The sequence below is a fragment of the Armigeres subalbatus genome, chromosome 3 (genome assembly GCF_024139115.2).
Source record: "Armigeres subalbatus isolate Guangzhou_Male chromosome 3, GZ_Asu_2, whole genome shotgun sequence".
In the NCBI taxonomy this organism is placed as follows: Eukaryota; Metazoa; Arthropoda; class Insecta; order Diptera; family Culicidae; genus Armigeres; species Armigeres subalbatus.
Genome location: NC_085141.1, coordinates 125384170 through 125406916, shown reverse-complemented (window position 1 = coordinate 125406916; position 22747 = coordinate 125384170). Strand labels below are relative to the sequence as shown.

General features: G+C 39.5%; 1 protein-coding gene across 3 annotated transcripts in view; it reads left to right on the top strand.

Moving 5' to 3' along the window:
• The window catches only part of LOC134227993 (TLD domain-containing protein 2), a 671450-nt gene that overhangs the window by 343601 nt on the left and 305102 nt on the right, over positions 1-22747 (top strand). The window contains exon 1 of one of the 3 annotated variants that reach the window (XM_062709740.1): positions 17304-17596. The exons of the other annotated variants lie outside the window; for them this stretch is intronic. Coding sequence (XP_062565724.1) covers positions 17439-17596 — 158 coding nt within the window. The 5' untranslated portion in view covers positions 17304-17438. Of the gene's footprint in view, positions 1-17303; positions 17597-22747 lie in introns of those variants that run through there. 3 annotated transcript variants of the gene reach the window in all.

The following is a 22747-nucleotide window of genomic DNA, read 5'->3' as shown; positions in this document are numbered from 1 at the left end:
ACTTCTTGAAACAAAAGAAAATTTCAAACTTCGTCGAATAAGTTTAAAAAAATAGCTTGATCACCTACAATTCGTTTATGCTACTCCGTGATTGAACCGAGTCATCAAAATTGCACAAGTAAGCAATAGTTGGTAGGGGAAATGACGGCTTTGGCAGGTTTTGTTCTATTATTGTCAGGGGGTTTTCTATAACCAATCATGCTCAAATTTGGCCTAAACATTCTTTGTCAAAGAATCAAAGAATATTGTGGCCGAATTTCATGAAATTTGGTTAACAAAAACCCTCTGACAATAATAGAAGAAAAGCTACCAAAGCCGTCATTTCCCCTACTTTGAATTCAGCTTTTCAACGATCGATAACGGCACCGTCTACAATCTACATCCCTATGGTCATCTGCGCAAGGAAGGAATGTAAGGGGCCCCACACACGCTCCGACGTGTTGTACAACTTAGACTCCGCCCCCCAGTTTAGTTATGAACTTAATTTTAAAATTAAAAATCACTTAAATAAAGAATAAAAAAACTCCGCCCCAGGAAATTTGGTTCGGTCGAAGTTAAGTCGGAGCTTCTGTGGTTGTACGACTGTTGGACAGACGGTTTCAAAGTTGAAAAGATGGTCGGATAAAATCAAACCAGCTTGATTTTGCTCAGACATGTGATGGGCGGGGTCAAATGTTGTACAACCAATTTGCATTGTGTGTAGTGTTGTTGTACAACCCTGTTGCTTTAAACTCTTCTGGTTTTCACTTTCAATACACAGGGGTATGAATAAAGTGAATTTTTGCGACAAATAAGACAAATAAAACAAATAAGACAAATAAGAAAAACAAGAAAAATAAAAGAAATAAGACAAAAAAGAAGAATAAAACAAATAAGGCATATACTGCAAATAAAGTAAAAAGACAAATATGACTAATAAGACAAATATGGCAAATGAGAGAAATATTAGGTATAAGTAACAAATGCTCTAAGCATTCCTACAGCAAATGCTATGGAAACTCTTTCTCCTCCACAAGTTTCTTCACGAGTTTTTCCGTCAATTGAAGTTTTTTTAGTAAATCCTCTAACATTTTTTCCAGGAGCTCCTCTGGTAAGTCCTCCCAGATTTCCTCCATAATTTGCTTCAAAAATTACTTCAATAAATGTTCCTGGAAAAACTTGTATACTCTTTTTACAAATTCATCGGAAATTCCATCAGGATTACACCGAAAGTTCCACCACGACTTTTTTCAAAGATTTCAATAGGAAGGAATCACCTTTGAGCTAAATGCGAGAACGGAAGTTTTTTGGCATAGCTGAATTTAGTGGAGAACGGAAAAAAAGAAATGTTTTTGATTGTTAATCAATAGTTACTTGATTGTTTTCAATAAATTAATTATTTTTACACAAAATTGATTATAACAGCCGTCTAATCAAATTATAAAGATGCGCTAAATAGTGGTCTCCGTTGTTGCAACAATTCGTTGAAAGTTTATAATTTATTTAATCAGACTAAGGCCGAAGTGGTCTGTGCGGTATATAAGAGTCTTCTCCATTCGGCTCGGTCCATGACTACACGTCGCCAACCACGAAATCTACGGAGGGTCCGCAAGTCATCTTCCACCTGATCAATCCACCTTGCCCGCTGCGCACCTCGCCTTCTTGTGCCTGGCGGATCGTTGTCGAGAACCATTTTATCCGATATTCTGGCTACATGCCCGGCCCACCGCAGTCGTCCGATTTTCGCGGTGTGAACGATGGATGGTACTACCAGCAGCTCATGCAACTCGTGGTTCATTCGCCTCCTCCACGTACCGTCCGCCATCTGCACCCCAGCATAGATGGTACGCAGCACTATTCTTTCGAAAACTCCAAGTGCGCGTTAGTTGAAAGTTGGATAATGTAAAATTTAATGGAGCTCTACAGCTACTATAGGAAGGAAAGGGTTGAAACACACCTTAGCTTAGCTTGATTGATTGTACCCATCGTAGTTGCTAGTCTTGATTGGCCGAGAAACAACAAATAATGCATTGGCTCACCAATTGAATAGGTTTTCTCGGAACTAGAAAGCTATTCTCACTGTACATGCTTCGTAGTTTCTTTAATTCAAGACCAATAACGATGCCGGCCAAGTCCTCACAGTCAACAAGGATAAGGGGAGGAAAATTAGTTCGACACTCATTGCTACAAGAGACCGAGGAATCCTCTGCATCTCCATGAGCGCACTGGAAAAGAATAGTATGGGAAACTGGACACACATGATCCCCGGGGACACATGATCCCCCCTGTTTTCTCGAAAACTAATCACATTTTTATACCAGTGATATGTGCAAACGAATCTGTTAGATAGATTATTGAATCTGAGTAACATTTGATATTAGTTACTTTATGTATATGGGTTTTAGAGAGGTTTTATTATTTAAGCATTCTCAATTCTTTTTTTCTTCAAAAGAGAAAAGTTTAATAACTTTGAATACGTCCAACCAAAACATACCAAATTCTTACGGGACAAAGTTTTATTATTGTAGAATTGAATAAATTCATTCAATTAATTATTGCTTATTTTCCATTGAATACAAAAAACAAAACAAGATAAATACTCAACATGGACACACTTGATCCCCCACAGTTTGGACACACTTGATCCCGAAATTGCATATATTAAGGCGTTTGTTGTATACCGTCGCATATTATTGTATTGTCTGTAACTAATTGATCTGTTCAAATTCTTTTCTAGTTAAAAAGTATAAATACATTTTATTTCTCTTTAATTCTGTCAATCAGACAATTCACGCGCAATTTGAATTTCTCAATAGCCTTATTTCATTAACCAGAACAAAGTGTAGTTGAACATATATCGTTAGTTTTATTGAATGCATTTGAACATTATTTTCAATAAAAAAATATAAATTAAGCTTTGAAAATACTCAAGAAATCACTGGGCGTAAAATCAGTATTGTTCGATCTGGTACCGTCAACTGGGGGAAGATGATCATTGAAATTGAAGATGATCATTTGATGTATCAGTCAAAAGTACCATTTTTTTATATGAAACGGTAGTCAACAATATTCTCAGTTAAAGTAATGTTACCGCTAGGTAGAAATCCGAGTTTTTCGATTATAATCATGAAAATGTATTTTGTGGAAGAAAAAGAGAAATAGACATAAATGACGCTATTTTCGTTTCAAATTTTGACTTCTTAGACTTCTTTACGTAGTAAATTCAACATTCATACAAATAACCTAGTGTATTTTGACTACTAGGTTATACTGATTTTAGTAGGGCTGTCTTGATCAACTTCACCCCAAACCAGATTACTCAAAAAATGTGTGATAATTTAATTTATTTCAATAAATCCGAACGCATTTCAGAAAACTAAAGTTGTTGATTATTGCAACGTATAGTACATGTTTTGAAAATATTTGTTTTGATTTAAAATGTAAACACACATTGTTATTGCATGTTTTGTCTTAAAAATGATCATCTTCCCCCCAGTTGACGGTATTATTTTTTTCCGTTTGAACTAGGAGAAGTTTGCTAAAAACCACCATTGATTTGTAAATCTTCTTAAAGTATTTTTAATAATAGGCTCATTCAACATCTTTTGGTCAGTCGTTTAAGAGAAATCGCATTTGTGTAATAATAACACGCACTATAAAAATGATGAAAAAATAAGTGATTGTACGATATTGATGTATGAAGTCATCATCCTGGTATGATCACGGTTGTGGTATTGGTAGTAGTCTGGAGATCTCGAGGGGAAGGCAATGGGTCAAATAGGGGTGATAATGGGTCATCAAGGTTTCAGCTACTTAGAACATGCTTGTAGAATAGATTGAATGCATCTGAGGGCAAGAAGACCAAAATATAAGAGACCTTTTTGAAGAATTTTGCTCTACATCTAGACTGGCCAGGATGATGACCTATTCTCACCCCTGGCAGACCCATTGTCACCCCTGAGGCAGTCTTATTTTCATTGGTCCCAAAAAGTGACCTCAGGGATGGCTTATGGCATTTGGCAGTGCGGCCAATTTTCAGAGATTTTTATAGAATAATTAGGATTCTAAATTATAGAAGATATAGGGACACGGCAGGTATTTTGTCTGTTCGTCATAGTCTCGAAAACCAATTAAAAGACGCTTTTTGTAAAACCCATACGTACCAAATCGTAAGGCTCAGGAGAAACGTCTCTACTATAGTGGAGTTCTGTACGTATATAGAGCAACAATGTACGTTGCTTTTGTTGGGTTCTTTTAGCCCCTACGACGAAGGACGAAAATACCTGCCGTGTCCCTATTTATGTACTTCGATCCACCATTTTGGCATCATAACTGTATCAACTCAGGTAAAGAGAGATCCTCTTGGAAACATCGTGGTTGTCGGATATAAACCACTGTCTTTTAGTCGAGTGAATAGTTAGAAGAAAAGGAGTTAGTGGAGAAATGGCCAATTTTGTTGCTATAGCAGACATTCTATCTGTCACGCTATTACTCTCATTCGAGAACTAAAATACTTGGCCTTGCTTAATGCCAACAATATTTAATTTTCGCATGACTGATATTACGGGCAGACTATTAAGAAATATTAGGACTTGAGGCTAGACCAATTTAACCTTTCATTAGACTTGGAAGAACCTAAACAGGTTCAGTTCAAAAAGGGATCAATCCCCCTATATGGAGATCAAGTCTCCCGCAAGTTTAAAAAATACCAAATTTTCTATCTTTCAGCAAAATCGATTTTTCGGTAACTTTCATGAACAAATAATTGCTTCCAATGACGTTTTTGAATAGCTTATAATAAATTCTTTATCAAGTCCATCAAGAAGCGTGCAAATCTGTGCATGTTATATTGAGAACATCCTAAACAAAAAGTGGGGATCATGTGTGTCCAGTTTCCCCTATGTTAGTTGGGAAGAAAATATATTGGAATTCGCCTTGGTAAGCGACTAATTTTTTTTTTTGAACGACGCCATATTCATAATGATACAAAAACAAGAAAGCAACGCGTGTCTTACGTATTTCCCCGAAGACTGATTCGATATCTTAACTACACCGCGACGACTAAAACACGTACTGCACAACGCTTGCTTGATGGCTAATAAAAAAAAACGCGCACTGAACTGATTAACTTTATTACCGGCAGCGCAATGTAGAACACAATATTTCGGCAGATCACGCGATCGTTCTGCTGTCCAAAACAAGAGAAAACTTACACTGAACTCGAAAAGGGTTGAAACACACCTCACGATGTACTTTCAGGATCTCCATTGGAAATTCCTCTCCAATAATTCCACTGGAAATTCCTCCTGAAAGTGCTCCAGGTATTCCTTCGGATATTACTCCAGAAATTCCTCTGAAAATCCTTTAAACATTGTTTCGAAATTTGCACAAGTTCTTTGAGGAATTTTTGGAGGAATTGCTCAAGCAACTTTCGAAAGAATTCCAGGAATAATTCGTTGAGAAATTTCTGGAGATATTCCAGGGGACACTCGGGACTAGGTTTCCGTAGAAATTCTTGCACGATGTTTTGGAAGAATTCCTGGAGGAATTTGTAGAGGAATTTCTCCGAAAATTCCTCCAGTTTCCAAGTACTCCTGCGGAAATTATTTAAAGAATTCCTTCAAGTCGACTTTCAGGAATTTCACCGCGATTACTGCCGAAAGTTCATGAAGAAGTTTTCTGAGGAATTGCTAGAAGAATTCTTGGTGAAAATCCTGGAGTAATTTGTAGACGAATGCATGGAGTCATTCTTCGAAGAATTTAGGACCTATTTCCGTAAGAAATTCCTGGATACCCATTTGCCGGATTGTTTTGTGCTCTACTTGATTGTTGCATTAAAAAAGGAATCATGTCCATTGTTTCCTATTGAAAATTCAATACCAATTTTGAACAAATTCCAATCGCATTCCAATTCATCATCATTACAATTCCAATAAAATTCAATTCAATCCACAACCACGGATCAATCAATCCACAAATTCCAATCTTATTTCAATTCAAATCTAACCTAATTGCACTGCAATCCAATTCCATTTCGATTCAATTCCATCTATATTCCAATGATATTCAATTTCAATCCGATTTAAATCCAATCCGAATCTAATTTCAATTCAACTACAACAACATTTCCAATCCAACTTCATTTGAATTTCAACCCAAACCAAATCCAATTCTACTAAAGTTCAACTTCAATATGATTCCAATCTAATTGCAATCTTAGCTAAATCTAATCCCAATCCAATACCAATTAAAATTCGATTTGAAAAGGATCAAGTTCCATTCCAATCCAATTCTATTCAAATTAAATTCTAATAAAATTCAAATCCAATCCATATCCAATGCACTAAAAAAATGAGATATTACGTTTGTTGAAGTTTTGGTTGTACAAACTGTCCATCAGACGGTTGTGCAAACTGAATTGGTCGCATTAACTTGAGGGCGAAGTCAATGTTGTACAACATATCGGAGCGTGTGTGCAGCCCCTAAGAATGACATCCGTTGTTAATAGATACCACGATCAGCTCCGCATTACCACAGTTGGTGAAAGAGGGATTTTTGTTAGTAGGGTGAAGTGAATAGTTGCATGGATTCGGATTGGCATTGGTAGCATTAATTGATTGAAAAGATATATTTTTCACATCTGATCGAAATATGAATACTAATATCCGGCATCAGATCTAATGAGGAATTTTTCAACCTAAGTAGAATCCCCGTTGAAAAGAAAAGAAATATGAAGATCTTCACCGTATATTCCAGAAAAACTATCGTAACTATCAAGGAGCGGGGTGTAGGAGTCTTTACTTTACCATTTCCATAACTGCAATATTAGGAGAAAAGTATGCATAATGATTCAAAATCTTCTTCTTCAAACTACTCGAGGCCCAGGCCTTAAGATCTGGAGCCATAAAAGCATCTTCATTTTTACATTGAAAAACTGAATTTCTAGTTTTGGCGCAGCTGAACTCAATTCACCATACTAACCAATGGATCGCAGAAAAAAATAGATAATAATGTATGATAACAGATCTTACGAATCTTTTCTGAAAAAAGTTTAATCAAATTTACATTTCCTATACATACACTGAGCGAAATAAAAAATAGCACCACCATGTTTTTTGCCAATATTTCCGGAACAGATGATGGTAATTTCCGCTCAGAACGTAAGCACATTCTACCTTATTACAACTTTTCAATGCATCAGCTACGTGATATTAATGCGAATCCATTTGTTACAATTAAGCTTGAAAAAATCATCGAATAAACGTTGAAAGAAATATAGATATTAAGAAAATCCTGACCTAAAATGCATTTTTAAGTCGGATTTTCTTCCAAATTTTACCGAATAAGCTACAATATTATTGGTAAGTTTCTACTTTACTGATTCATTGGAATTCCGCTTCATGACTGAATGCCCACATATCGCGCTTGACACCTCTCATGAGACTTTTGCAGCAATGGTGAATAGCTTCTTTTAATAACATAATACCCACTTTCGCTTCTTCGGCAAACTTCTCAATACCTTTAAGTTTTTTTTTTACGAAGTTTGCCTTTCATAATGGCCCAACATTTTCAATTGGACGAAGTTCCGGTGAGTTCAGTGGGTTGAAGTATTTTAGTACAAAAACAACATTGTTATCTCTGTACCAGTCTAATAACGGTCGTGCGTAGAGACAGGATGCCAAATCCGGCCAAAATAGCGCCTCGCATTCGTGAGACCACAGGAAGGGCAGCAGGCGCTTCTGATTGATGGTACCCGTCGTGATGTACGACTGTCGCTCGTCTTGTCATACCTACTCACAGCCTGCCACACCAAGTACTTTTTGGAGAATTTGTCTACCTTCATGTTCCTTATACCTACCCTACGTTCCGGTATGGTGCCTTCCTTACCTTGTATGTGTGAAGATCGGCACGTTTAATCGTGTCCTTGACAAATCGGGTGGAAATCTTCGCTTTCTTCGCCACATCGCGGATCGAAAGATATGGTCGTCGCTTGAACAGACTCACTAACTTCCTTGCGGATTTGCTCTTGTTTCGATGCCATCTCGATAACCACTTGACACTTGTGATAAAATTCTGCCAATGTAAACATTACACTCTTAACTAATTGCAGCTAAAATTTCATCTATTTTTGCCCACACGTCAAGAAGTTGCAAGCTAATCATGGTGTTTCACTTTCATCAAGTACAGTCTTTATGTGTAAAATTAGAAAGAAAAATATGAGCTTCACGAACAAAAATTGAGGTTTTGTCTGGGTTTCTGTTATTGTGAGGCACTTTTCAGTGGAAGAAAAATTTAAACGGTTCACGACACAAGTGCACAGACTCAAAATGAATACGGTTTCCATTGACGAATTCAATAGAACTCGAAAACTTGCATCCTGTTTGGCAGACATTTGAGAACTGCAAACCTCCATTCACCATCACGCAGTTTATACGAGTGATCGCCAATGGAGCCAATCTGCCGGGATTGACGCTTGGAGCTTAGAATTCGGTGCCAGTTCGGAACCAAATGTTACGCTAATTCTTTCCATGCTGCACTATCCGAAAGGAGTCCTCCGTACCTTTTCGGAGAATAGGTAATGCCTACGGCAGAGCCTTTGACATTTTGAAAAAGCGCTCAGATCGGGAAGCTCAAATCGTTATTGGCGTAAAAAAAAGGGGGCTAAGGGGATTGGCCCTCCCTAGGATAAAAAGGGCCCACCCTCCTAGGATTTTCAAAGTTAGTTGACAGTGATATCAGTTTTCAAATATTATACACCCGAGATAATTTCCCATCTAGAATTTGTATGTGCACTGCACATATATTTTAAAATCAAGCTTGCATATGTACTATATTAGTCTTGCACATAAAATGAGACATTCTACTATACTCTTATATTTTATGTGCACGCGCAAATAAAATTTAAATGCAAGTGGAATATTTATTATAGATTTTATTTAATATATTGTATATGCAGTAATAATAATATACATAGGAGCTGCTTTTAAAATCGTTTCAATCTAATTTTGGTTTTTCTTTCTTATTTTGTGAGAAAACATGAAATACGAAGAAATATTTATTGTTGAGAAATTCTCTTTCAACATTTACAACAATTTCTGCTGCTCCGCGGTGAGCATTGTGGACAGAAACGGTAGTGCTGCCAAAATGAATTAATAAAAGAAAACCACCCGCGTCAGTCGACCTATCGGCCGATTCCGCACCGTTACTTTTTTCGCTCCGAGCCTTACCGTAAATTGTACCATTTTGCGTCGATCCGTCCAAAATTACCACCGTTTCGTCGGGAGCTGCCAGCGACTGTCCAACATCAATCGTGAAACCGATGTGACCCGGGATGTCCATGTCCAACAGATTCATTCGATGGTCTCGTCGATCAAGGCTATCTACCGCAATGCAAAACATGATACCGTGCTCGCGCTCCTGCACCATAAAGTTTGTGACCTTGTAGCACTTTGTCTGCGTTTTGCTGGCCGATGGATATTTTTACTGTAAACAGTGTACCTACAGTTTATAGGATAATGTATTTTTTCGTCATCTCTACTTACCTCCATCAATGTAGGCAAAGATTCGGAAGTTGGGATTGCTGTTCCGCCGTATTTTGGTACCTTCGGACCTTCAGATCGGAGAAGAAAATGCAAAAAAAAGTACAAACGCACAACCTTTACGACGAACGCCGGCATTAGCAAAAGTGAAGTCGATCTCGTCGAACCGAGCGAGGTGTCCAACAGATTTATCCGATGATCCGGCACCCGGACTTCGCTTCGCGTGCGTTTCACCGGAATAAAAGAGCACCCGCTCGGTGGCGGATGGTCCTGTAAACGATGGAAGTTTTTGTTAATAAAATAATGCCCATTTTTCGTCATTTCCACTTACCTTCATCAATGTGGGCAAAGATTCCGTTGTTGGGAAGTATAGTTTTCCTTTATAACATGCCCGAATGCTGAGTGGGTCTGCCGTACTTTGGTAGCACATTCCGGCACATGTTGGTGATTTTCAAACAACAATCATTAAATGAAACGCTAATGTATTTCATGTGCGAATATTGATATTTGATTATTTATTGGTCATTGCATTTAAAATTTATTTTCTTTTTAAATAAATCATAAATGCTTGGCAATTAAATTCTACTGTCAATAAATAAAATCCAAATGCTGCACATAAATGCAAGTTGAGGAAAGCCGACTTGGTTCTATGTGGTTTGTGCACATAAAAAGTATTGTTGATTTGATTTCAGTGTAGGATTTTAAATTATTCAAAAAGCTTGAAGACAAAAGATTTATCTTAACAAAGTTTGTTACCATTTTGCTTAGCGGCGTCGGAGATTTTTTCCCGAGTTTTCTCGGGAAACTCTTCAGAATATTCAACGAAACTTCTCGAAAAAATCTTCAAAATTCCCATTTTCAGATTTTCTTAAGATTTTTTTTCGAAATTTTCTCAATATTTTTTTGGAATTTTCTTGGAAAATTCTCCGTTATTTCTAAAGAAAATGGCTGGAATTCCTTAGATTTTTCTCTGGAAATTCTACGGAATTTCATTGAGAATTTCTTTAACACCTCTTCGGAAGATTCTTCACAATTATCTCATTTTTTTGGAAATCCTAAGGACTTTCTCGAAAAGTTCTGCAAAATTTCTCCCACCTGAAAATTCTGCGAAATTTGTAGTAGTATATACATTTAGTTTTTATCAGTAACGAGAAATGAGAAGAATAAGAAAGCATTGACGGTCGAGTGCACGATCTTTCTCCTTCCACATTTCACAAATCTGTTGGTAAAATAATGAGAAAGTTTATGAGGAACACAATTTCATTGGGGTACATATGCTGCAAACTATACCGCCCTTCGTTACATTCGGGAAAGGAGTTTGCTTGGAAGTTCATCCGAACCAGCCGAAAACATACAGACGGTGTTCAATATCTGAACATCTCCAGGAAAAATATTTAAAAAATTCAATTTAAAGAAATTCGTTTTCGTTATGCCTTAAAGCCTGGTGAATGAAAAAGCAACATAATATATCAACTTGGCTTAAATTAAACTTATTCATTCGTTAGAAAAGAATGGTAAGATGTTCCCGAATTTTGAAAAGGAACTCAAAATAGAGAAAATATATGGAGGAGCTTTGCCCACCTAGGCATCGGGGCTAGTTACGTCAATGCAGATCGTTAATCATCTGTGAAATTGCGAGTTATTCCATCTTTAGACGGTCCTCGCAAGCTTCAAGAAACGGTCGACGACATCAGGTGGACATTGCAAAAGATTGATAGTGAAGATCAGGGCTGCTGGTTTATTTAAGTTCTCCTGGCTAAGATAGATTCCGAATCCCGATAGCAGTGGTTGAATAATAACGCTTCGAAGGAGACGCCTGCTAAGCTGGAAGAGTTTCTGGAGTTTCTGGAGCAAAGGACCTATTCGTTGAAAAGGGCGCAAACTCCGACATCGAGGTCAACACTGTAGCATTCCACTAAGCCGCAACCACGAAGCTCCAGCTCCGTCAACACAAAATCGTGCATAGGTTGTTCTATTGTAAATGGTTCTAATAAATCCCGGTAGTTGAACGTTCGGTCAACCAGCTAAGCTCTTGCAAGAATTTCCTCTGTGCGACCCATGGCAAACGATCTTGAACTGCTGGGGATTGTCGTTAGTGCAAGACACGGCATTATACTCTGCTCCATGAAGGATCACCGCTAGAATCTACCCCGTAACAGGGCAGTCTGGTCTTATTCGGAGTAACCTAACCAGTTATAAAGATTGTTTCACCTTGGAATTCCTCGCCACCGCCGTCTTCTTTTTATCGTGGCAAATGGTCAACAATTCGAAGTCCATGTACTACTAGATCACTTGTCAGTAACGTTGCCAACTCTCTATCACGTAGTAAATATGTTGTTGAAGTTAAATAAGCCACACTGCTAATTAGCCAAACTTTGCTGCTTGAAGAAATGTCCGAATTGAAACAACAGAAGCTGTAAAGGTAGACCTGAAATAATAAATTTTCGATATCAGAATCGATTGTGCTGTATTATCAAAGATTGCGGATACTGTTCGGCACCCATCCACCGATATTTCTGACTGGGAACTGTATCCTGACAGACCGTTGGCGGATGAAAGGTTCAACATCCCCTGCGATATTGATATGCTGATTGCAGCCAGCGTTTTCTAAGATCTGCTTCGTTCCGAACGCGTAGCAGTGCAACTGGGACCAAACAGGCCCTTCATGCAAGATACCGCCCTAGGTTGGGTGTGTTACGGATGTTTCATTCTAATGCTAGCTTTGTATATCATCATCGACTCTGGAAAACCGTTGTTAAGCAAGTTAGTCGCCAAATTCTAAGAGATTAAACATTTTAAACCGAGTAAGCACCTGAGGAGGAATTTTGTGAAGAATATTTCACGCAAAGTACAGTCAGTGACGCAACTGTACTCTATGTGGTGAAGATGCTATTCATACAAGATTCAGTGACAATGAGGAAATCTTTCTGTTATCTAAACACATTCCAAAGATTATCCCTGATCATGCGAAGGTCATCTATGTGGCACACCCCTGAGTCACTATGCAGACAGCAGCACGACGAAGAATTGTGTAGTGGTCAACGCTGCACAAAAAACATCGAATGGTCTGTCGTACAGAGACCTGTTGGCAATCGCGCAGAACGTCCTTTACGACCTGCTTAATAACTTCCATTTGCATGCCGTTGTATGATGTATAAACAGATACGTGTGACCGACGATGAGTACAGACTACTCCGATGCTGTGGCAGAAGTAAGAACATCAAGGACTATGTCACGAAACGTGAGGTACTCTCTACCATTGCCAAGGTTTTCGACCCTCTTGGACTGATCAGTACTGTGTCCGTCATAGCCAAATTTTTTATGCAGAAACTGCGTAAGACTTAAGTCGATTGGTCGAACGATCCTGTGCAATATCATCTGTATGCCTTCAGCGATGCTTCTCTGGAAGTTTTCAGCCCGGCTGTCTAACAGATTGAAATTAACGTTAATTGTAACTACAGCTCGCAGCTGTCCTGAAGGCAACAACGTTTCGAAATTACTGAGAAGATGATAATTCCACTATTTTGTTGGTCTCGATAGATAGAGCTGAGCTCAAATAGTAAGGCCGTCTTCAGTGTCTTGTACTTGACTCGACTTGACTCGAAGTCGAGTCAAGTACAAGACACTGAAGACGGCCCACTGTTGGAGGGTCGAAACACGTATCTGCTGTGATACATAATTAAGTGGTAGAATCTTAATGGGATTGTTCAAACTCGTCTTATGACAGGTGGCATTCCTTACCAAAAAGCAAATTGTTATAAGATTTAGTTTATCATCCACATTTCATCGATTTATCAGATTCTGATAGCTGTATTGGATTACAGGCGCTGTCTCAGTGTCTTACTGATCTGACTTGACCTGGAAGTCGAGCCGGCATGATAATCAAAGATTTACTTATCGTTGAGGGTCAACATGCATCTGTTGTGGGATGGGCACTAAGTGGGTGGAAATCTAATGGATTTGTTCAAATTGCCCTTATACAGGTGAAACATTCCACTAAAAAGTCAAAATAATTTTTCTCTTATCGTTCGTAGTTGTTACAGGTGCACGAGGGCCTCTTTATATGAAGTATAGTCGACTCTCCACATCTCGATGTTCTATATCTCGACATCTCTCCCTATGTCGATGGTCTCCTCAGTACCTTCAATCTACATACATTTAGGTTTTGCTACATCCTGATAACCTCCCTATCTCGATGGGTTCTGATCAAATTTTGTTCAGGATCTCACTCCCGCTTATGTCAGATATGGTCAGATTTTTTGGCTACTAGGGCTTTCCTTGGACAATAACAGACACATCAACAAATAGGAAACGATATTTTGTTTTTGTTGTCGTTTTTCATAGCAACGAGCCTTTTTGGATCTGCAAGTACCCATTTCCTAATTTTCCTTCCATTCTCGATCTCTCCCTATCCTCGATGGTCCCTTCAATATCGAGATGTGGAGAGGCGACTGTATTTCACCTTTACGCACTTAAAACTACGGGAAAATCATAATAAAATATTGAACAAAATTAATACCTCCTGAATCAAAATATGTCCGCAGTAAGTGGACGGATTTCGAATCAGTGGATCGAAATCACAGCTATTTTCTGACTAAATATTTAAATTAAAGCACACTGATTGACTAAACTGCTACTGTAAATAGTTTAGTGAATGTAGGTGTAACAAACTACTGTTAATAGTTTAATGCACCTTTGGTAGCGTTCGCTTTGATTTATATTTCACTGATCAACTGTTATGTTTTTTTTTGTTTGTGTTGTTTTAATTTCAAAACCTACTTTTCTTTCCAATAATGGCCTGAAAGCTTACTGCGAAGTATATGAACAGGGTAAGATTTTTTTTTATAAACTATTTACCTTAAAAATCCTTTAATTTATGGATATCTCTTGAGGTGGACAGATTGTGGTCCTCCACGGTACTCAGTAATAAAGATCAAGATTTCAAACGAGTTCATGATGTTATGGGCTGAATGGCGTGATTAAAGTCAAAATCACCGTTTAAAAAAGAGTGTTCGCAATACGAGCTATGTTCGGAATACCAATAAAACGATATACAATAGCAAATAAATATCACGAAAAGGTTAATTAGAAATTATTGTTGTTATAAAGGTTCTGATCTGGGCAGCACTTTGCTCAAAGTTCTCACGTTTGTCAATCGAACGAGCGCGCACTGAAAGCAACCGCCGGCTCGCCCTCCCATGGGCAGTCGCATTTGTTTGCATATCATTAGAATTTTCATTAGAATCCGAAACCAAACGGGTTGGGCATACGGCGAACGAGATTAATTCGAAAACAGCCGGTTTCGAGCATATTTGTCCCATGTTTGTTTTGCATTTTTCAACTTGCGGCAGTTTTGTTGCGAACGGAAGGAAGCCATGACGGAAGTCCCTCTCGAGATCATGTCAGCAGTTAAGAAGGGTTCGGCGGCGCAGTGCAGTGCCAGTCAGTGGCAGGGTAGGGTGGGAGTAGATGACGGAATTATTTTTAATGGCAGCTGTCAATCATTCCGGGATCGAAGTAGGTCACCTCGAATAGAACGTTGTCCCACGCAAACGAATGGCGGATATCCATATTGTAGACCGTGGATCATTGTTAGTGACTTATTTGCTTGAAAAAATCTCATTAGCCTATTTTAATAAAGAAAGCAACAAAAAGTAGATTTGCTGTGAAATAGCAGCAAATGTTTTGATCACTTCGATACATATAAAGAGGAGCTGGAGCCCCAGGCGTAACCCTCAGCAGCTAAAATCAAGTAGTGTTTGGGAAGTGATTGCAATTATAAAGTATATGGATAAACGTATTTTGCCACCATTCAACTGATATTTTCAACACATTCTCGATCGAAAAATATTATCAAACTATTCACATTTTTTTTTTTTCAAACGAAGCTCATTGCCTTGCCAGTGCGTTTATAATTAGAGACATGTTTCGTAATTCTTTCAAACAAGAGTAAAAAAATGTTATGTTATGTTGTTATCGAAAGTAAAGTTATTACCGTCTGGTAGGGCCAGGACACATTGAATGAAATAAAGATTTCAAAAAGTGATCGACGAATCAAACGTACCATCATGGGCTGAATGAATACTTTACATGACATTTTCGAATTGTTGTTTCGTTTTGACTAACATCCATTATATTCAGCAGTGTTATACGAATTGTGAACAAAAATTCATTTCATTTTGAAAAAAAAAAGTCTACGTTGACATGCTTGGTGAAAGGGGGTGGGGATTGTGTAGGGCAGGTTATGTAGGTGTCTCACGTTTGTCCAAAGAAAGAGGGAGGGGTAACAAAATTCCATTTTTCTATCAACCTTTTCTGTTGGCCCCTTGCCAAATTTATCGCACTGAAAAGCAGTTTTTATACTTCCACCAGTTTTTTGTTTTCATTCATCTCCCGGACTTTGTACTTTATGTCATGAACGCTCTTACAGATTTGATCCATTTTCAAATAATGCCTAATGCATCCATCCGACGAACAAACATTGGAACCGAGTTCCCTGTCCAATCCGAGCAAAGCACTTAATAGCCACCCAATTATTAAGAAATTCTTAGAGGCCGAGCATTAATTCATCATAGACTGGAAATGACTCAATATATGTATGCCCACAGGCTGACGCAATACCGTGTTCGGCGTCGCAAGTGTACTCAACGTGTTTTTAATTTGAATACTCATACACAGCTTTTTAATGCAAATTTGTTCTAGCTCAGATGTCTGCTCTCTGCGTTGAGATCAACTTTGAGATAACTAGATAATCAACTTCAATCCATCAAGAATAATCGAATGATAGTCGAACTCCACTTGAAGCGTTCGATTTTCGCTCTCGACAAAAGTATACGCTGCTCAAACTTAACCATAGGATGTTATCGAGGGATAACTATGCCCAATTATTTGTTCTGTGAATAATTGTAGTAAAGTTGTCACATAATGAAAACAATCAATTTCAAGCTGAGTGTCGCAGGATTATTGTGTATAGCTTTATTACTGTTGGCGGTTTAAATTCAACATGGAAGAAAAATTGGTCGCACTTATTGGTCCAGGCTCCCAAGGGTTCATGATATATTTATGTTCTTTCGACCATTCGATGACTATTTTTTATGCCGACTGTGGCATTTATTTACGGGACCGTAAACAGGTTATCAATACAAAGAGACTTGCCATAGTCGGCCCACGCTGTAAAATGAAAATCGGTTCGCAACAAGCTCCAACAATTCCTGACATACTTTCCAGATCATTTGTTAACGAATCTTTTTTCACACAGCACAACCGAAACCATGACCAGTATACTCTCTACGCCGGGCAAGTACCGCTCGCGGAAGGATCTCAGCACCGGCTCGATCCCCACATTGGTCTCCCTTGAGGAGGAATCTAGTCTTCACACGATCACCGGTGCCGAATCAGAACTCCCTCACAGCTTCCACCTCCAGCCGCTAACATCCCCCAACGGCTCCTCCGCCGGAAGCACTACCAATGGCAACTACGAACCATTCGGTAACACACTCAACATCAAAAACGGACTCAATGCCAAATCGTTGCGGAGCCTGCTTCCGCCATTGGTTCTACCTGGGGTCGCACCAACGGCAGCGGCGACAAAGGCAACAAACGGCGCAGTTCCATAGCAGTGGCCTTCCTGGGGGCGGGTCGTCGTGATTCAAAATCTCACAGCCACCACTACCCGATCGCCACGATACCGGAGAAGTACCACAAAACCACCGAATCGGACATTGAAAACGACTCGCCCATCCACTACTAAGCCGGGCGGCCATGCCCGCCCGGAAGCGTGCCGACTCTGCTCGAGCCCAACGGATCATCCGAGTCGGTGGCAGCAACGGGAACCTCACAGTGAACGGGTCCGGCTATGACAAAAAACGGCGCCGTTCGTCCTCGTGGCAAACCAAACTGGAACGGCGCCGCCGCAAGGGGATGATGTCCTCGGCACTGGACGGTGTGGAAGGGGCGGCGGCCGGCGGTCTGGATGGTTTCGGTTCGGCGAACGGGCTGGACGCCTTCCCCGGCAAGTACGGCCGCGAGAAGCGGCACTCGTGGTGGAACATTTTCGTGCCGGATAATCTCAAGCAGAGGTGAATATGGATAAATAATTATATGGGGTAATGGTGTTTCAAATAGGTGTCGATCCACCGCTGAAAAAATCGATAAAGGCAAGCATAATTTCTTAAGAATTGCTATTAAAAAAGGATTATCTGAGCAAAAATATTCAGTCTTAAAGAGCAGTAAAAGAGTTGACGACCGTAAGTAAACTGTCACTTCCAGATTAGGTAATTCCACGTTGATGCTTTTCTGACTATGTCGAAATCACGTGCACATTTGTTGGTGAATCAAAAGCTCTTCCTCTTCTACGTAGGTATACGTGAAACGAATACATATTTCAGGCTACTATGTAGGTTTCCAGGAAAGCTACGCTACCTGCAGCCAGAAGATCTGTAAAAATGCGAAATTTGTTTCCCCGCTGGATTCTCACGCACGATTTCCGCTGTATAAATAAGCAATACAAACTTTCTTGTCGACGGTAGCTGCACGGTTCTGCGTTGTTCATGGATGGGAGCTTTTCGGCATGTTTTAATTTAGTCAATGTGAACAAATCTCCTGAGCCCGTGTTTACTGAAAGTAATTTATGTAGATACATGACATTGATAATTAATACATTAACGAAACGATAATAATTGGGAGCGTTAAATTCCCCCCATATAATCAGAAATATATCTTGCTTTAATTTGCATCTGTTTGCTAAAATAATCGCACTACGTTGACTCAGTTACAATCCATGGTGTGATCCCGACGGGACGGGACCGTTCATAGCTTTTACTATTAACTTTTGCACTTACATGATATTTCCCTATATACTACGCAAAAACTAATCTATCTGATGTATTGTTTTAATTATCAATCTCAAAAAAATGGCTTGCGCCATACATATCAAACTTCATGACTCGTACTGAATCAAAATGTAGGATAACATTTTTTTGGCATTGAGCTTACTTCTAACCACTCCCGGGAAAATTCGGAACTCGAAGGAAGCTAAATCCTGGAGGTTCGTTTCATAAGACTTATGTCCAACATCACCAAAGTACAAGTCAGGAACGATTTCAAGGCAGTAACTTATATATGACTCAATTTGGCTCTGTATATTAGTAATAAACTTGAAATTCATAACACGTGTGCTACTCGGAACATATCTGGATGGGAAGGGCCGTTGGCTAAAACTTTTTCGGGCGAAAGCCATTTGGCCGAATGCCACTTGGCCGAACAAACCATTAAGCTGAAACCAATCTGGACGAAAGCCATTTGACTGAAAATGTTATTCCGAACAGAACATACGGCCGAATAGGTTATGTGGCACTTGTGGCAGTATAGGTCATTTGGCTGCAAATGCCGTTTGCCGAAATGGCTTTCTGACAGAAGGATCCATTGGGCCGAAAGGGTTAAAAGTCCGAAAATGTCATTTGGCTGTGAAAAGCTGTTTGATCTGAAGGGTCATTAGATTAACACGCCGTTTGGCCTAAATGGTCGATTGATGTAGTGTCAATGGTGAAAAGAGAAATAAAATGAGGAATGCGAGTGAAGTGCCCTGTTCCTCAATATTGGGGTCGAGTTAATAGTGAGAAGTGAGAAATAAGAAGTGTGAAGGGGGCGTCTCATTGCTCGCATCTCGCTCATCATTTCTCACTTCTCACTTCTTGTATCTCACTTCTCACATCTCATTTCTCACTCAACATATCTCACTTCTTATTTCAAACCTTTCACTTCACCACACTTGGAAACCTAATTTTTAAAGGCTCAGAAGCCTCCTTTTGAGAGGTTTGGAATCCTCCTTTTGGAGGCTTGGAAGGTTCTTTCAAGAGGCTCGCAAACTTCCTTTGAATAGGCTCAGAAGCTTCCTTTCAAGAGGCTCGGAAGCCTCCTTTCAAGAGGTTCGAAATTTATCTTTCAAGAAGCTTAGAAGCCTGCCCATTAACATGCCCGTGAACCTCCCTTTCAAGAGGCCTGGAAGCCCCTTCAAGAGGCTCTAGCCTCCTCTCAAGAGGCTCGGAAGCCTCCTGATGTGCTTCGTTCAGTTACGTATTCTTTAATGTCATCTGCATGTCATTTGACTAATTTGCTCATAACTTTCTTTAGAAGCAAAATTTCTTCCATAATTTTGAAGTAACTCATAACCTTGAGTAGGTTATATTTTGTCCAAGGGTACATTGCTCTAATATAACATCAAAGGCTGGAGGTGAAAACTCTCAAATGTCACATCATTGACATAATGTCATTTGAATGACATTTGCCTCCCGCCCCAGATTACATATTTACAGCAAAGTCTCTAGACAAGTTGTGGCCCATTTAACCGCTATAAGTTCGTCTTACAACATGAATTGATAGCTACCTTCTGAAACAAGTTCTGGGAAAATTATACAAACGCATGAATGACATTTACACTGCCTGTAGTAGGCGTCGAGTCTCCCGAACGAGACGACAAAATCTGAAAGCTATCGACGAACTCCAAACCTAAGAACCCTACTCATTGGTTGCATCTGGCAGTTGAAAGGGTCGACCTTTCACATGGGCAGCATATGTTGGTTCTCCCAATCTATAATACTCTCCTAATACGAAGTAAGTGCTATCACTATCTATCCCATTTCCGCAATATCAATATTATAAATATGTTAGTCTTCCTTTTCGTTAACCTTCTGTTAATGAGAGGAAACAATCAGGATTATGATCGGATAATTCTTTCGCTTTAAACTGAATTTCTATATGCATAATATTATATGCAAACCAGTTGATGTCAGTTGGTAATTAACATTCGCAAGGTTCATATCTCATCTCGATTTTTACCAACAAAATTCGAAGTCCATAACAAGTACGCGTATCGTGTCATTCGCGGTAAGTGAAGAATCGAACCTAAACAGAATTTCGGTCTTCAACCTCCGCCGGAAAGAGAACCTTCTATCAAAACACCCTCACATTTAGGTGCTTCTATGAGCTCGATGCCTCTACGAGAAGGTGATTGATTTTGTTTTTTAAATTATTTTTAGCTTTAAAATGAGACAACATTGTAGTTTTATTTAGAAAAGATGAAAGCTTATTCAGTTTAAACAGTATTTGTAGAGAAATACTGTGTTCGATTTACATTACAACGAAAAGCACATCGCCTCCCAAGATACAAGCGAATCTTCATTATGTTTCAGAACTGAAGCACTCTGCGCTCAGGTTCAGCTTTCTGATAAGCCGTCAAATGGCGACAAACTACTGTAACTCGTTGGATACACTCGCAAATCGCAATCAGCGCCATTCTAGAAATAGTGTTGGCAATGGCGAGTTTAATGCAAATTGGTTTGGCAATGCGACCTTGAGCTTTGCGCTAGTTCAGTAACAGAACAGTATAGAGCTCCTTGCATCCATTACCGCTCCGTCGTCTTCGTTTTCCCTTGAACTTTACCCCATCATCGCTGGCCTGAACTGACTGCAGAAATACACATTGGAAGATTGGGTAGCCATTAACTAATGAAATAGCTCAGAGAGGAAAATCTTTACCGCCCTCAGTTATACACCGTTTACGACAATGACAGCGACGACATCCGATGCCTCGCGTATGGTTTCCCATTTATGGAATTGAGAGAAAATGCGCGCTCGGCAACCAGAAATGGATGGAATTTTTAGCGACGACACGGACTGGACCAGTCAGCAGTAGTCGGACCGACGGACGCGTGAAGGTGGCGAAAAATTGAAATTGTTTCCTCACCATCGATGAGTTACGGATGGGCAGGCGGCAGGATTCCACGCGGCGCGGACGGCAACGGAAGGAATGCAAATTGGCTTATCAGAATCTAGCACGTGAGAAATGGAATGAAGTGGTACAATGACGGCAGCAAGGGGATCGGTATGCTGAGCGCAGTGGGCGCTCTTTATGGTCCAGAATCGAGACGGAAGGTACCCGGCTGTTCGGTTTGGAGACGTTCTTAAAGCTGGTCCGACACATTTCGGACGCAAACCGAACAGGAGAACGTGAAATTGTTTAAATGAGCAAATGAAATAATGGCACAGAAGTCGTTCGGTGTTTGCTGATTGGATCTGCGTTCTGTATGGAAACCAGGGTCGTCGCTCTGTGGATCAGATAAATTAGGCATGCCAAATAATGCAATGCTGTGGTTCTTCGAACTCCACAGCTAGGCTGAATCAGAAAACATTTTAATTTTACGAAATAGGTATAATTTGATTACTCCCTGGTATAATACCAATAAATAAAAAAAAGTTTTGAGGCATTGGAGCAAATGTCCAATAAAATTATTTCAATTTAAGACAATGTGCTACAAAATAGGTTTCCAAGGAAAACAGCCGATTAAGGAATCAGAGTCAGCTTTGAGTAATTTAATCCATCTACCACACGTCATCTTTAGATCTATCTCTGACGATCCCCACCATCCGATCGTAGAGTTGTAATCACCATCGTTTAAGTTTGTTTGTGGAGCTGTGGTCCCAAAACCGAAAACTTGCCAGGCCGTTATGACGAGAAAGGCAATATCTTCTTCTTCCATAAAAGGGCACCGAACTCGGAACTCGGAGCAGCGGTACAACGATATGTGAGTTATGAGAAAAGAACACCGCTGGCCCGGAGCAGAGCAACAGAGAAATGATAATTTTATTGGTTTTATCATGAATTATGTCGAACAGTCATAAACCATCGCTCTCCCAACGTTTCTCCCCTTTTTATTATTGTTTTGGCTGGCACAGCATAATAATTTGTTGGTGGACAAATTTTACGGTCTTTTTTTCCTCGTTCAAACAACCAACCAACCAAGGACGACCACATGCTCTTGGTCTTTGCTTTATGGGAGGTTTCCTCGGACGACGACTCTGCTGAACTTTCTCCTGATGTAATGCGTGTCTTACTACCGTGAGGCGAAGAATATTATCATTCTGACTGGTGAGTAACTAATATTGGGCTCAATAATATGTTTATTGCGGTCATTATTGATATTCTTCAATAAGTTGCTTTATTGGATGTTGGACAATATGTTATCAATCATCAAACGTGTAGAGTTTTTGTTCCTTTTATTCATTTTCTTTTTAGTCGTTCTTGTGTTCCAAATTGAAACACATATAAGTAGTCTTCCTTGGAGTAGTAAAAAGAAATGCGGCTACAAAGAAAAATAATGATGAAGGGGGTTAGGATCGATTACCTAAATCATTTGAACGTGACCAGGGATGAACAATGAACTGTTCAACAT